The sequence below is a fragment of the Chelmon rostratus genome, chromosome 11 (assembly GCF_017976325.1).
Source record: "Chelmon rostratus isolate fCheRos1 chromosome 11, fCheRos1.pri, whole genome shotgun sequence".
Classification (NCBI taxonomy): domain Eukaryota; kingdom Metazoa; phylum Chordata; class Actinopteri; order Chaetodontiformes; family Chaetodontidae; genus Chelmon; species Chelmon rostratus.
The window spans coordinates 20,808,633-20,822,577 of record NC_055668.1 but is presented as its reverse complement, the minus strand read 5'-3'; the positions used below and the strand labels follow the sequence as shown (position 1 = coordinate 20,822,577).

General features: G+C 41.2%; 2 protein-coding genes across 2 annotated transcripts; one reads left to right on the top strand and one right to left on the bottom strand.

Annotated features, from left to right (window-relative positions):
* Positions 1 to 800: 800 nt before the first annotated feature.
* Positions 801 to 8,832, bottom strand: nphp1 (nephronophthisis 1). Its single transcript, XM_041947872.1, has 20 exons — positions 8,727 to 8,832; positions 7,897 to 7,958; positions 7,601 to 7,661; positions 6,949 to 7,082; positions 6,529 to 6,721; positions 5,696 to 5,797; positions 5,164 to 5,285; positions 4,988 to 5,036; positions 4,746 to 4,833; positions 3,885 to 3,979; positions 3,629 to 3,757; positions 3,186 to 3,260; positions 2,911 to 3,021; positions 2,710 to 2,792; positions 2,372 to 2,448; positions 2,111 to 2,210; positions 1,854 to 1,966; positions 1,694 to 1,767; positions 1,361 to 1,405; positions 801 to 1,156 (listed from the first exon to the last, which is right to left on the bottom strand). Exons 1-20 carry the CDS (start codon positions 8,790 to 8,792, stop codon positions 878 to 880), a joined length of 2,058 nt encoding a protein of 685 aa, XP_041803806.1. The 5' UTR covers positions 8,793 to 8,832; the 3' UTR covers positions 801 to 877.
* A 938-nt stretch (positions 8,833 to 9,770) lies between these two features.
* On the top strand, positions 9,771 to 12,336 carry zgc:65997 (uncharacterized protein LOC794398 homolog). The gene is made up of 4 exons (XM_041947928.1): positions 9,771 to 10,109; positions 10,635 to 10,812; positions 10,982 to 11,076; positions 11,188 to 12,336. Exons 1-4 carry the CDS (start codon positions 9,783 to 9,785, stop codon positions 11,377 to 11,379), a joined length of 792 nt encoding a protein of 263 aa, XP_041803862.1. The 5' UTR covers positions 9,771 to 9,782; the 3' UTR covers positions 11,380 to 12,336.
* The last annotated feature ends 1,609 nt before the right edge of the window (positions 12,337 to 13,945 follow it).

Below are 13,945 nucleotides of genomic sequence, written 5' to 3'. Positions count from 1 at the left end.
AACTGAATGTTTATTTAAAAAAGAACAAAAATAAAAAATAGCAATAAATATCAGTATGAAAACATGCTAATAATATCACCATTGGCTTTATAAATATGGAAATATTGGTATGAGTATACAGTGTTCCTCCATTATTACTGTGACCTGTTTTAGTGTTTACTTTAGGAGGAGCAGAGTGAACTCAGTGATTTTATTAAATAGGGATGATAACGCTTGCACTGTCCACATTTGCTTAACCTTCTATTTCACACATATGAACAGGCTCATTAGCCGTAATCAGTCTCTTATATAATCACATAGTACACAAAGATGTCTTTGTGCATGTACTGTATGTTATGTGTGTGTTAGCATAGTGCAAGTATTTGGTTTCCAACCAGTGGAAAAGTATATAGGTTTTGTTACTGTCAGCAAATTCCAATAAAGGACTAAAACCAACAATGAGTTGTCTGTGTATCCACGGTCTGAAAAAAGTTCTCTACAAATGTATCATGTGCTCCTGTTTGATTAACATCTGCCAGAAAACCTGCTGCCTATTTCCACGGTATTTTAGAAAATTATGTGATGTTTTTTAAAAATTTAAGTATTTCTTCATGATGTTTTTAAAGATTTTCTTCTTCAGTAGGGGAAGAGAGAAAGAATTGACAAATGGACCAATGCATTTTTGTTTTTTGTCTTTCATGGGGTTCATCGACAGTAACAAAAACATAACAACAATAACAGGCTTTAAGTTTATAAAGTTTAAAAATGCTCCAAAATGTATTTATGGCACATTTTATTTTTTTTAATAAAGTCTAGAATACACTTCTTTACATTTTTGCATTAAAAAAGATAATAAACTTCAAATTGTACTTTCCCTGTGAGTGAGTTGAAGTTACTGTTACCGTGCCACATGAAGGAGGTCAAAGGTCAACTCTGAAATATCAAAGGCAAGATGCTGATGCACGGGGCTGACAAAGACCTCCAGGCCTCCAGATTGGTCGGTGGTGCGCTGGGTTTGTTTCAGAGCATCCAGGGTGGCGTAGATGACTCTGGCTCGCTGCTCCTCTGAGGGCGGGTCAGCCCATCGATGACGGGGCAGCGAAGGCGAGTGGAGAAGGAAATAGACTGACGACATGTAGACTTTAACAAACTCCTGTTTTAAATAGGACAGGTCTCTCTGTAAACACATAGGGAGGAAGGAACAGTTTATATACACACCGCACAAACACAGTTTAACTTCTCAGTAGAGAAAAGCTACCAGATTTCTAAAACCATCAGCATCCTCTACAGGTCTGCACTGGTATTACACACACACACACACACACACACACACACACTCACTCACTCACTCACTCACACACAAAGACACACACACACTGACCTTCTGTGCTCTGCTCATACTCGTCTCAGCATCAAGCCAGGCACTCTGAAAGAAAACATCAGTTGCCTATCATGAAATGAAATTTGCACAATTATGAAGTGATATTTTGTAAATCCAGTCATTTAAACGCAGTGATGGACTCCAGAAACAGTCACAGTTTCATTTTTTGTACGAAAATGTTCACAGTTTAAAATATCTGGACAAAAAAATGACCTTTCAGCGGGTAGAAGTCAACAGAACAAAACACACTTTTTATACAAGCTGTGATCTTGCTATTAATCCCATCTGAAAAGCAACTGGTGTAAATTTAACCACGATCCACTTGCCACTGACCCTAAGAGCGTCCAGCAGGTCTTGTTGGTCCAACAGCACAGGGAAGGTAGACAGTACAGGACTACATATCAGCTCTGAAACAGCGAGACGTCTTATTTAAACTTTCTGAGAACCATGAGCATCTCCAGTTTGGATGAGAGGCGCTGGAGGTGTGTGTTACCTGCATTCTGCATGGTAGGCCTGTCCATCAGCAGTGCGTCAGCTAGCAGCTGCCTGTGCAGGGCCAGCAGGTGGACACAGCTCAGACAGTGCAGCAGAGTGTCTGGAAGGAGACTGAAGAGGAAAACATACTTGTCACTAATGTATAAAGTATACATACATGCATATACTGCTGAAGTGAACAATGAATGTCTCCAAATACACCCAGTAATGATTTACTGTTACTGAATTAGATTTTTTCTTGGCCGATGCTCCCACCTGAGCTGGGTTCTGGTCCGGCTGTTGGTGGATTTCAGCTTGACAATGAGTTTTGGCTGCCGCCTGGCCTGAAGGATGTGCTGGAAAACACCAGCTGGAGCTGAGAGGAGGGGCAAAGATAACCAACAATGACAATCCCATTCAAAGAAATGTCAAGAGAACAGTTTACAATTCTTTTTTTATGTTGTGTGCTTTCATTTAAGCACTACATCACAGATCTGTTAGATCATTCTGTGGAGAAACTCTGCAGTGTCCTCTTACATCCTCTAGTGACTGATGCCTCCACCGCAACATCCTTCTCATAGGGAGTGCCACCGTTCACTGGCAGCTCATAGGTCCTGCACACAGGTAAGACTAGATTTAGTTTTAAGTGCAGAAGTGCAGTGCATGTGTGCATTTGTGTAATTTCATATTTCTGTGTATTAATTTGCTGATCTCACTATGTGCATTGTGTATTTATCTGTCTAATTATATTATAAGACTACGTTTGTATATATGAATATGTAGAGGAATGCTGGGTGCAGAAATTAGTACATTTCCAAAATGGTGCATTTTGTGGATATACTACTGAGTGCTCGGATATATTTCCATGTGTGTACCTGGTGGCAAGTGGATTTCCAGTGTCGTCGGTCAGTTTGAGGAACGCCCAGCCGCAGCTCAGGTCCCCTCTCTCACCTGTGGACTAAACCACAGACAGAAGATTGAACACAGCTGCTTCCCAAAAATGTGGTTTTCCATTTCCTGTGTGTCTTATCTCATCACTATCACATGTGTATCCGAATGTGTGTGTTTGCCCTCACATTCCGTATAAAGGTGACTCCCAGTTCAAAGAGGATACCGAGGTCTGGAGATGCAGAGTTGCAGCGGAGGAAACAGTCGCCATCTAGAAGGGCGGGTAGGATACCTGCCATCTGGACCAAACACACACATGAAACACACACTCTGGATTTCAGCCTTCGACTCAATCATTGCATCTCAGCAACAACCATCAGAGTTTTAGTGAAAGAAGGAGTCTGAGCAAAGTGCGCATGGCCTGACCAGACAACAGAGGAAAACAACAACGATGTGAACATACCCTCGGAGAGAAGCTCCAGGTCTTTGGGCTCTTGGAGTTATAGGTTGCCCTCACTGTGTGAATGTTACTCAACACCTGAAACACAAGAACAGCTTGTTAAAAAAACAGCCTGGGATAGAACAAGAGAGGGAAAAGTAAGAAAGTCTAGTCTGAAAACAATAGTTGTCTCATAAATGAATTACAGTTGTCTGAGATATGGCGTGTGACAGTTGAATAAGCTAACAAACCAAAAGGGAACTAATGGATGATGTTTCCTAACAAATCAGGGAAATTTGCGTTAATCATCTTGTACAGATGGTTTGCAAATGGCTTTGTAGGTTAATTTTAGCTAATAATTAATCCATCAATAGTATTTATTAAACTGCTGTCATACTGCAGATCTTGGACAGGGTAAGGGAGTACAGCATGGCAAAAAGCTATATATTTCACAGAAATAGCCCCACCTGAGTTCCATCAAAGGCACAGAGGCGGATGTGTCTGCTGAGGACCTGAACGCCGACCCCAGGGGTAGGAATCATCCTGCAGCCCCACAACGTGAAACAAACACAAGTCCTGACCTGCCGAGCACGAACCTACGAGACGGAACGAACTTGTTCACGACTGGATGCTTTGCAGTGTGAGAGATCTGAAAACATCATCTTTATTCATCACAGATACACTGAAAAACACACACACGCGCACACACACAGAGCGACTCACCCTGCCAGTGTCTGGGTCGAGAAAGAGGTCACTGAAGGACAGCTGTGATTGGCTGAGCTCAGGCTGAATGTAGTGACTTCCTCTGTACGTTACACCTGGAAAACAGAAAACAAGACAAACATTTTATTGTCGGTTAAACATATGGTTATTAGTTAAAGAAGCACTTGAACTATTAGCACCACTAGTTGTTTTAACGGTTGGACAAACTATGAAGGAATCACTCAAATGGTCTTTCTGTCTCTGCATGACTGCTGGTCTTTGATTGGTGTGAACAACAAATATATAACAATGCAACACACGGAGTGGAGAAAGTACCAGATTATTTTTAGATATGGTTATAATATATTCTCTATAAGCATATATCTGCATAGAAATGCAGAATCTGTAGGCAAGGGAAAGTTTTTGGTAGCAGAAGCATTCTGATTTGGATATCTGCTGGCTACACTGGAAAGCATCGAAACATTGGCCGTCGCCCCCAGAGGCTAAAACGACATCAGACGAAAGCCAACGGGTTCTGAGACTGACATGAAGTGTCCTTGTTACAAACCTGTGTACATTATAAAAGCTGCTTTTGGAGGCTTTTGAACGTTTTGGGTGTAATTTCCTTGTCAAGAGTTTAGAGATCAAACATTAAGTAAAGTAATTGATTTGTTGAATGAAAGAGAATTCATCGCCAACAACAATTTTTATAATTAATCAAATGTTTCCGTGATTATCTGGACAAAAATGCTAAACATCCTCTGGTTCCAGTTCCTCCAATGTGCGTATTTGCTGCTGTGAAAAACTCACTTATGCACCTTATTAAGTGTGAATGTTTGATAGTGTGTGTGTGGCTGTGCTTTGTAAAGAGTGTTTATTGACCTTCCTCCACCAGCAGTTTATTTAGAGTCGATGGTCTGAATCCTGAAGGTATAGCCCCCATGGTGGAGAGCACATCTGTTGCATCAATCTGCCAAACACACATGCACACACACACACAAAGTTAAAACCATAAATATATTGTATATACAATTCACAACTATGGATTTGGTATTTATCGATTGTAAAATTAACAGTAGCATCAGTTGCAGTTAGCAGTAGTTGTAGCTTTTGTAGATATTTACCTCAGTCAGAGCCTTTCTGACAGTACTCCAGTTGGAGTGTGAAGTACCGCTGTGGAAGAACAGAGGAATTCAAAGCGATTGTTAATTAATGAGCGTTAGTCATGCAGATACAGAGCTGTCTCTCCTTCCGCTGACCACAACACTCAATCTACACAAAGTAGGTGAAAGTGTAAAACCTCTGTTTCTCTCTGTCATCAGTCAGCTCTTCCCCATCTTGCTCTTCTTCCGCCTCCTCTGACTCCTCCTCCTCATTTTCATCGTCCTCATCATCATCTTCATCATCGACACCAGAGCCAGCCTGAAAAGTATGCCGTTAATGACCAAAGATCCTGAGTTTATCCAGTTTGTAATGACAGACTACCGTTACTGATATTTAACAACACAAGAAGGTTTAATGTATATGAATATACGTCTGCTTTGGTGAGGATATGATCTAAAAAACAGCCATTTGCAATGTTTTTTTGTTGTCTGCTTTTGTGAAACTGTGTTTAGTGTGTAAGACTTTACTAAAGGCTGTTGGTGCAAACATGGTTAAATGCTCAAAAAGTTTAAAGCATCTCAAATTTACACCACAGTAAGTTGTGTTTTCATGTCCACAATATTATTTCATAACATGCTGTACTGTAGCTGAATGTTTGCTGAAACTAATAATAATAGTCAAACTGTTGGATGCTTGAGTGTGATGCAGATGTTTAGCAGGTTGTGTACCTTCAGGTAGGTCTTCGGAACCACTCCTCTGTTGCCTTTACTGTCCTGAGCCAGCCACCATCCATCTGCTGTCATCCTGATAATCCTCAATACCTCCCCCCTCTGAAGACAGCAGGGAAACAAACAAGTCAAGTAACTTCACATTATTCATGCATCACTAACATGCTGACTTCCCTGCTTATAATCAAATAAGTGTGTCGTTCACAGGCTTGTTGGGAATACTACTGCATTTCATACAGTTTCCCTGTCATGTTTTCCTTTACTTTCTTTGCACCTGCAGGGCTGTGGACATATGATTTAGAGGGCAAGAGCACCCTCTTATGATGGATAATGTAATAAAATGCGGCTTTTGAGATGCAAGGGGGAAAAATGAAAAACTATAGCAGTCTTCTTACTGCATACGTGTTTTTAAACCATTTCACTTCACATGACAATTTTATTTTTTATTTCCTGATTATCTTCCTGTTTTTATGGAGAAACTTTGAAAAGGTTTAGTAGATGCCATTACATGAAGATATTCTGGTAGTAGGAAAAAGGCCTCGGCTCCTAAACGTTTAGATTTCTTCCTCATTTAAAGAGCCTGAACTCAGAATACTTGACCTAAAATACTATTATTTGTCACACAAGTAAATTTCACTTCACCAAGTGTGGATAATGCAAGAAAGCTGCATGAGCAAAGCAGTAAAAGAGGTGGTTGTAGGGAACTGCTGGAATGCCTAGGCTGTATCTCCAGCTGAACTCTGGCTGCTCATGTTAACCACTTCCAGAGGCCCCTTCATGTTGCTGACACGTAGCTGGTCAGTGCTTTATCTCTGAAACAGGAAGTACTTCACCTGGACAGACAGATCTCCCTCCTGTTCGCCTTTGAAATCACTGAGGACTGTGTAGATGCGAGGGCCTGACTGAGAGGGCGGTTTCAAGGCTTGCTTCGCATCTTCATCACTGTCACCATCATCGTCATTAGTGTCTTCATCGTCGTCATCATCATCGTCATCATCATCCTCACTATCTTCCTTTGAAACATCGCTGTGGATCAAAAAATGGTGAACATTTAAACTGATGCTTTGAAACAGATGTTTCTGTGTAACTCCTTTCCAAAGGAGTGTGCAGTCAGCTGTTTAGGGGAAATTGAGCCACTGCATCAAGAAATATGATACATATAACTGGATAACAAATACAGAGTGTGTCCATAATAAAGCATCATAAATGACCCCATCATGTGTTTTTTCCTTGCAGTGAACACCGTGACTGACCCTGCAGCAGCACTGGGCCCTGGTGGTGAAAGCTCCAGAGAGAGCAAGTTTACACGCTCCAAGATGTTCTGCAGTCGTCTCTCCTCTTCCTGCTTCCTCTGATCATAGTTCCCCACTGGAGCCATTTCATCAGCCTAGAAAACAAGCAACAAATAATGACGTCAATTTAGCTACTTTAAGAGACTTCTTTAAAAGAACAGAACAATACACAATATAGCAAATTCAAACTGATGTAGTGGACATTATCGAGCATTCCGATATTGACCTGTTAGTGATATCAGACTTTCTTTGAATAATGTACCACATTTTTTAATTAATAATGTACAGTGTCATGTTAGCTTGGTTAGGTTTCGAGATGTCTCTGTCACTGAACAAATTTCTTCACTGCCAACACTAAAACAAAATCATCAGTGTGGCTTTCCAGAAGTAATAAGTGTGCCTTGATGATTGAAATTCTGCCACAGAGATTTGGGATTATAAATAATGGCAATTTTAAGGATACAAGCAGCTAATATAGGTCAAGAAATAGTAATGGCTGCTAGTAATTTTGGTCATCTATGAGCTGAACTGAATAGCTGTATGACTTAACTTATTACAAAGAACATATTTTATAATAAAGTAATCATTTTTAAGTTTACCAACAGTACAGCACCTTTGTAAGTTTTTTCAGTGCCTTTAGTGTCTTCTCTGCGGACATCTGCACTTCTTGACACCTGTTTGGAATTGGACATTTATAAAATCAAATCTCAAAGCATTACTTCAAAAGGACAATTAAAACCACTTAATTCTAACAGGATGAAAAAAAGGAACAGGAATAAGAGCAGAGTGAAGCCATTCCCCTTCAATACTTTCATTGCCGGTCTGGATAAGGGTCCTAGTCTTAACCGGAGTTACAGGGAGTAAGACCACTCTAGGAAGCTCTGCTGTGGCTCTGTCAGAGCTGCCTACCTCCGAAACGCCTCTTCAGTGGATCCATTCTGACTCTGCACATCTTTTGCTAGGCTGTCAACCTGAAATAGAAGAATGAGATTAATAGACAGTGAATACAGGGGTGTTGACAGCAAAGTGCAGTTAAGGTTGCCTTGCATCAGTACATTTTACTTTTACTTCTGTTAAATACATAACTCAAATCTGATCTATAGTTTCCGCTGCAAAAAAAACCTAAAGGCCAGCCGATGAACTTGCTGTGTGAAAAAAAATGTTAAAGCTCGTCTATTCTGCTGGCAAACCTTCATTTAAAATCCGACCTTTTAATGTTTGCCCACTTCTTGCCTGAACACTTAATTAAACAAATCATAGGGCCTTTCTTTTAGTGTACTCTAGGAAATTCGGCATTCATTTCATGAACCAAACATCACCTACTTTTTGGAAACGCTCATCTTTTGCCTTTGATGCTTAAATTAACGTATGGGAATAAGAGGCTAAACAAATGGAAACATTGAGCCTTTGTTGTAGTATAATTAACTTGTATTTCTGCTTGGTGTTTTTGCTCGAAGTGGCAGCTAAGCTAGCACAAGGCACATCTCTAAAGGGCTTTTGTAATAACACTGCAGACCGACAGGTAAAATGGCCTATCCTACACATCTGGAGCTACTATAGCTCAAGCCTTAGGATCTCTTTATTTGTGTAGCGATCGGTTAGTGGCACCGCTGTGACAATCTCCCTATTCTGTAACTTGCTGCACGTCTAATATACAATCCCAAACTGTTTGCTCAGCCACGGTGGAGTTTAAACATCACCGAGAGAAACACACAAGCAAGCGCTTTTCTGAGACAAACCTGTTTTTTGATCTCGTCCACTTCCCTCTGGACAAGTTGCAAAGGTCCCTTTCTTTTTGGTGGCATTTATACGCTGTTTTATGGAACATAACCCATGTGTTAGCAGATCGCCTAGCTAGCTAGCTGACGCTACGCTCACACTGGTCGCTAGGCAACCGAGTTCTTCTTCAGACTCGGTTTTGACTGGATTTAATTAATCGTCTAAAATAAACTAAATAAAATAAATAAAATTTCTGTATATTATTTATATATTATTATGCAAATTTTTACAAAATGTGTGTTGCGTATGTGTTGTTTATACACCTAAAAATGTGTTAATTTCAAATAAATCTTGAATCATTCTAAAAAGCTTTCGTTCCGGATTTATTGTCGGTTGGTAATGAATGACCGCCACCTGGTGGATTGGAGGATGGAGCTGTAGAAAAACAAAACTTGTGTCCTAAAGCTGCCTCTACCCGTAGTTAATTAAATGACTAACGCTATACGTTGTCCATGATGCCCCCTCAGAGATGGTTTATGTTGCTGTCGCCTCATATTGTTTGTGTTGTAACATGTAACACACATATTCTTTCCGATGTTAATATGTGAGGTGAGGGTGTGGAAGTATATAACAAAGTGCTCCAAATGAAGCCATATTATTTTTCTCCAGCTCGCTGGCTGCTTATAGCAGGCATTCAGCTCCGCATCTGTGAAATATTATGCACAACCAATAAATGATCAAAGTTGACACGTGCCTGTGCAGAATTGTGTAAGTGCCTTCTTAATTACCGACAGAGGGCGTACTTTGCTTGTTGTGAAACACGCTGCCTTCACGTTTCCTCGTTACCTTACTTTTTTGTATTTCTAAAATGGTCGAAATGGTGAATTTAAAGCACATTTTGGCACTGCTGTAGACAAACATCATAAACTCCCCTTACATGTCTTCTAGAAGTCACCTATCAGCTAATTCCTTCGCTATGCGGCCCCGAAACTACGAAATTACGACATTTTGGTAAGACTTTAAGGCAGCGAATACTACTTTCCATTCACTCTCCAGAGTTATGTCATTTGGCTGTCATGGCTGCGCCCATCGCACTCATACAAGGGGCCAGCAGAGGACTGGGGCTTCAGTTCTGTAAACATATCTTGAAAAGCAAAAGCCCTGCTGCCGTGATAGCGACATGTCGAAACCCTGACGAAGCGGCCGAGCTGCGCAGCCTGGCCGGCCAACACCCGGGCAGACTGACGGTCCTCAGGCTGGACGTGAACCGAGAGGAGGACATCCGCGGAGCTGCGGAGCGAGTTAAGGAGAGCTTCGGTCGCCTGGATCTGGTCGTCAACTCCTCGGCGATGCTTCACCCCTCCGGAAAAGGAGAGACGAGCTTGAGAGATGTTTCTGCTCAGGTGAAGCATGGCGATGAGCTGCTCTCTCACGTTTTTAAGGGAAGCCTTCATTAAATGGCAAGATTGCTGTACTGACCTTGGTGCTATTTGTCTGTATTAAAGCGGAAAGATAATTTTCTGTACTAGTCCATGCAAAATAATTGTTCTTTCAGCCATTCAGGGGACTCTGCTGGTGCCTCGGCCCCAGCCAGTCCATCCAGAGGTCCAGGGAAACACCCAGTGATCTTTGCCTCAAAATGATCACATCATTCACTGAAAGTAATCTGAGGAAGATTAAACTGCTCTCCTCAGAGGCTTATCACTTCACTTACTGAGTGATTAATGTATTTTCCCCCATTATTTCCTTTTTGCTCATTCATGCACTTCTTCGTCCATGTCCCAGGGCTTCATGGAAATGATCAGAACATGAGGTGGAACATTTGATTACTTATCACACCCATTCATTCATTCCTCTCCCAGAGCTCCACCAAACACCCGCCACATATGTTAACTGATCCGTGCTGATTGACTTATTTTCCCTTTCAGGGCATCATTTCCACCTTGACGACCAACACAGTGGGCCCTCTGGTAATGGCCAAGCACTTTGCCCCCCTCCTTCAGAAGGGTGGAGGTGGTTTCGGTCAACAGCCTGCAGAGAAAGCCAAGCAGCACAGCGGCATCATCGTCAACATCACCGCCAAAGTGGGATCCATTGGCGACAACGGTGGGTGTTGTGTTGCTGGTGGTTTTAGGTCTGCACACACATCATGTAGACTACAACACAGCAAGCACATGCCACGTTGAGGGTAATGCATGCATGCTAATGTAGCATTGTATGATTCATTTGTGTTCCTCCATGTTGTCCTCCCTCCACTGCTGCCCCCTCTTCTCAGGTCTTGGTGGTTGGTACAGCTACAGAATGTCTAAAGCAGCTCTCAACATGGCTACCAGGAATCTGTCTATAGAGCTGGGCCGCAGTCGACCAAAAGTAGGTTTGAATGTTACCACAAAACACTATGCATATGCCCGTCCATGTGTATATAAACCAATGACCACAGTCTTTATAGATGTGTGATGGACTTGTTTCTGTTTTTTCCAGGTGGTGTGCGTGTCCTTACATCCAGGAACGGTCAACACAGACCTCTCCCGACCGTATCACAAGAATGTGCCAAAAGACAAGCTGTTCAGTACCGAACACTCTGTGAGCTGTCTGATGGGCATCATAGACACACTGAATATAGAAAAGACTGGCAGGGCGTACAGCTGGGACGGGACTGAACTTCCATGGTAGAATTGATGAATGGACAAAGAGAGAGGCTCGGTGTAGACGGTGTAATAAGCTGGAAAGTCATCAGAACTGACATGCAGGAGGTCCCAGACGGACTGACGGTCTGAACAGTCAAAAACAAACCACTGCACCTACCTCAGCACCAGCCAAAGTGCTTAAATCACCTCTAACACCTGTAACGATAATAATGCCTTCACATAAAGCTCGTACAGTATGTGGCTTAAGATCTGATGCAATTGTAACTAAACTAGTGATGTAGCAGGCTGGGGGCTCATGTGGTGGTAGAAATAATTTCATAAACTAATCTTGAGGTGCTTTGCTGTGTCAGTTAATATTAGCAAGTGGTTTATGTTAAAGGGATACGTTGACATATTGGGAGTGATGCTTACTCACTTTCTTGCTAAGAATTAGATGAAGAGACAGTTAGCTTAGCTTAGCATAAAGACTGTAAACAATGAAACTGGAATCTGCACAGGTGAAACTGACAGGTGATCGTATTACATCTCATTAGATTGAAATGTACAGAAACCCAGTTGTGAAAACAATAAATTGTGGTTTTACTGCAGAGGATGTGATAGGATATTTCTTGGCCGAGCCCAGTGACTTCCTCCTCAGGGTGACCGAAAAGACTCCAGGGAGTGACTGGGCCTGGCCAAGAAATATACATAACCTCCCCCCATGAAACCACAACATCTCATTATTTTTGGTTTTGTACAACAAGCTGTTTGCCCTCCTTTCCAGTCTTTGTGCTAAGCTAAGCTAACCATCTCCTGGCTGTAGGGTATCAACAACAGATATGAGAGTGGTACAGATCATCTAAGTCTCAGCAAGAGAGCAAATAAATGCACATTTTCCAAAATGTCAAACTGTCCCTTTAAGTGTGACATCGAAAAGCAATTTCAGATGTTTCTTGTTGTGTTTCATATCCAATTGTTGAATAAAAATCTGTTTTTGTCACGACACTAGACAGCTGAATTATTTGTCACAGTATCAAAGCATAACAATGAGGTTTCAACAATAACATTAAATCAAGACTAAACAGGGTTAAATGGGCAACATTTAGTTCAGTTTGCTCACCTAAAGTGCAGTGAGCTATGGGTTAGTGGCTGGGTAATGTCTAAACTCAATCCTGTTAAGGGATTTTCATACAGCATTGACCTGATTCTTACCAGGTCTCAGTTACCAGGTTAATTTATTAGACTACTATTCCAATCATATGGTGTGAAAAGTTAAATAATGCCCCTGCTTTCATAGAGGACACTGATCTTTACCTTAGAAGCCAGCCTACTTATCAAATTATAATGAGCAAAAATGGCTTTTGGTGCAACACTGTTAATTATTTTTAACCAGAAGATGGCAGCATTTCAAGACTGACAGAGTGATCTTTAGTATCCACAGTCTTCACATTGATGGCGGCCTCTTCAGTGAGTTAGTGACATTGTGGATGTTATAGTAGTTTCTTATCTATTGTGGTTTGATGGTCTTCATTGCAGTATATTTTCACTAATTAATGGTGAGGTGACAATGATACCATAACAAAGAACAACATGTCCTTATTATGACATGTTAGGGAGACTATGTTTGTATTTTTCCACCTGTGACTTTAAATTTTATGGTGAGAATGCTACAGTAATCATTTTATGCATTTTTACGCTATATTATCTTTTTTAACACATTTCTCATGGTATTACTTTTTTTATCAACTGCAGTTGAGTTTTTGGTACTCTGTTATGACAGTTAAGCAAATGTATGGTTATGTTTGGTTTTTAAACTTCACTGTTTTACAGTTTGCACATTTACGAGAGTCTTTAAAAGTCTTTTATTATCTGTTTTATGAATCAACTTTGTAGTAACGTCAGTTATAGTCTCTATACCTTTACCTAAAGCATCTGTAGCTTTGAATACCTATACAACATCCAAAAAGTGAGATCTATATCAGAAAGAAAAAGAAAAATTTCTTGTGGTGTTGTCGGTTCTAGTGATTGTTCTCCTTTATCAAGCTGAGACTGGTGCTGCTCGACCTTTGTATCTTGACTGAACGGTGCTTGCTATTCAGTGCTCTGCTTGGTATCAGGTTTCTCTTGAATAAATATCCCGGGTCCCTTCAAAAAATCAATCTCAATCTTGTGATTACACTTAAAGAAATGAAGGGCTTTCTTATATTGTTCATTTTAATGTCTTTTGATGTCTTATTGTAATTAAGACCTCTGAAGGGAAAAATGTTCGCAGACATCCCAGCTTACATGCAAACGAGACACAACAGTTCAAACGATCTGCAGGATAACAAAAGACTTGTTCTCAGATGTCACAGAAAAATGTTTCTATATATGGCCGTGCCTTTGCACGCAACTACCGTGTTGCTACAGTTGCGTTACGGACATATTGACTGTGAGCATCATCACGCGTGGAGAGGACTGCGGGGAATGAGGATGACAGCGAGCAGCCACTTTTATAAATAAAGCCCCCACAGCTGCACGCGGGTACTGTGTGTGCCTGCTCAGACTGTGTTTAATATTCCAGCTGGGAGCACTGCTGTACTGTAGGCGACACAGGACGAGTCTTATCTTGC

Excerpts from the sequence above, each read along its gene's own strand:
- nphp1 (XM_041947872.1), bottom strand. The coding sequence starts at position 8,792 with ATGCCACCAAAAAGAAAGGGACCTTTGCAACTTGTCCAGAGGGAAGTG. Across the intron at positions 7,662-7,896 it reads ACTGAAGAGGCGTTTCGGAG|GTGTCAAGAAGTGCAGATGT; the intron begins GTAGGCAGCTCT and ends AATTCCAAACAG. Across the intron at positions 4,834-4,987 it reads TCAGAAAGGCTCTGACTGAG|ATTGATGCAACAGATGTGCT; the intron begins GTAAATATCTAC and ends TGTGTTTGGCAG.
- zgc:65997 (XM_041947928.1), top strand. The coding sequence starts at position 9,783 with ATGGCTGCGCCCATCGCACTCATACAAGGGGCCAGCAGAGGACTGGGG. Across the intron at positions 10,110-10,634 it reads TGAGAGATGTTTCTGCTCAG|GGCATCATTTCCACCTTGAC; the intron begins GTGAAGCATGGC and ends TTTCCCTTTCAG. Across the intron at positions 11,077-11,187 it reads TGGGCCGCAGTCGACCAAAA|GTGGTGTGCGTGTCCTTACA; the intron begins GTAGGTTTGAAT and ends TGTTTTTTCCAG.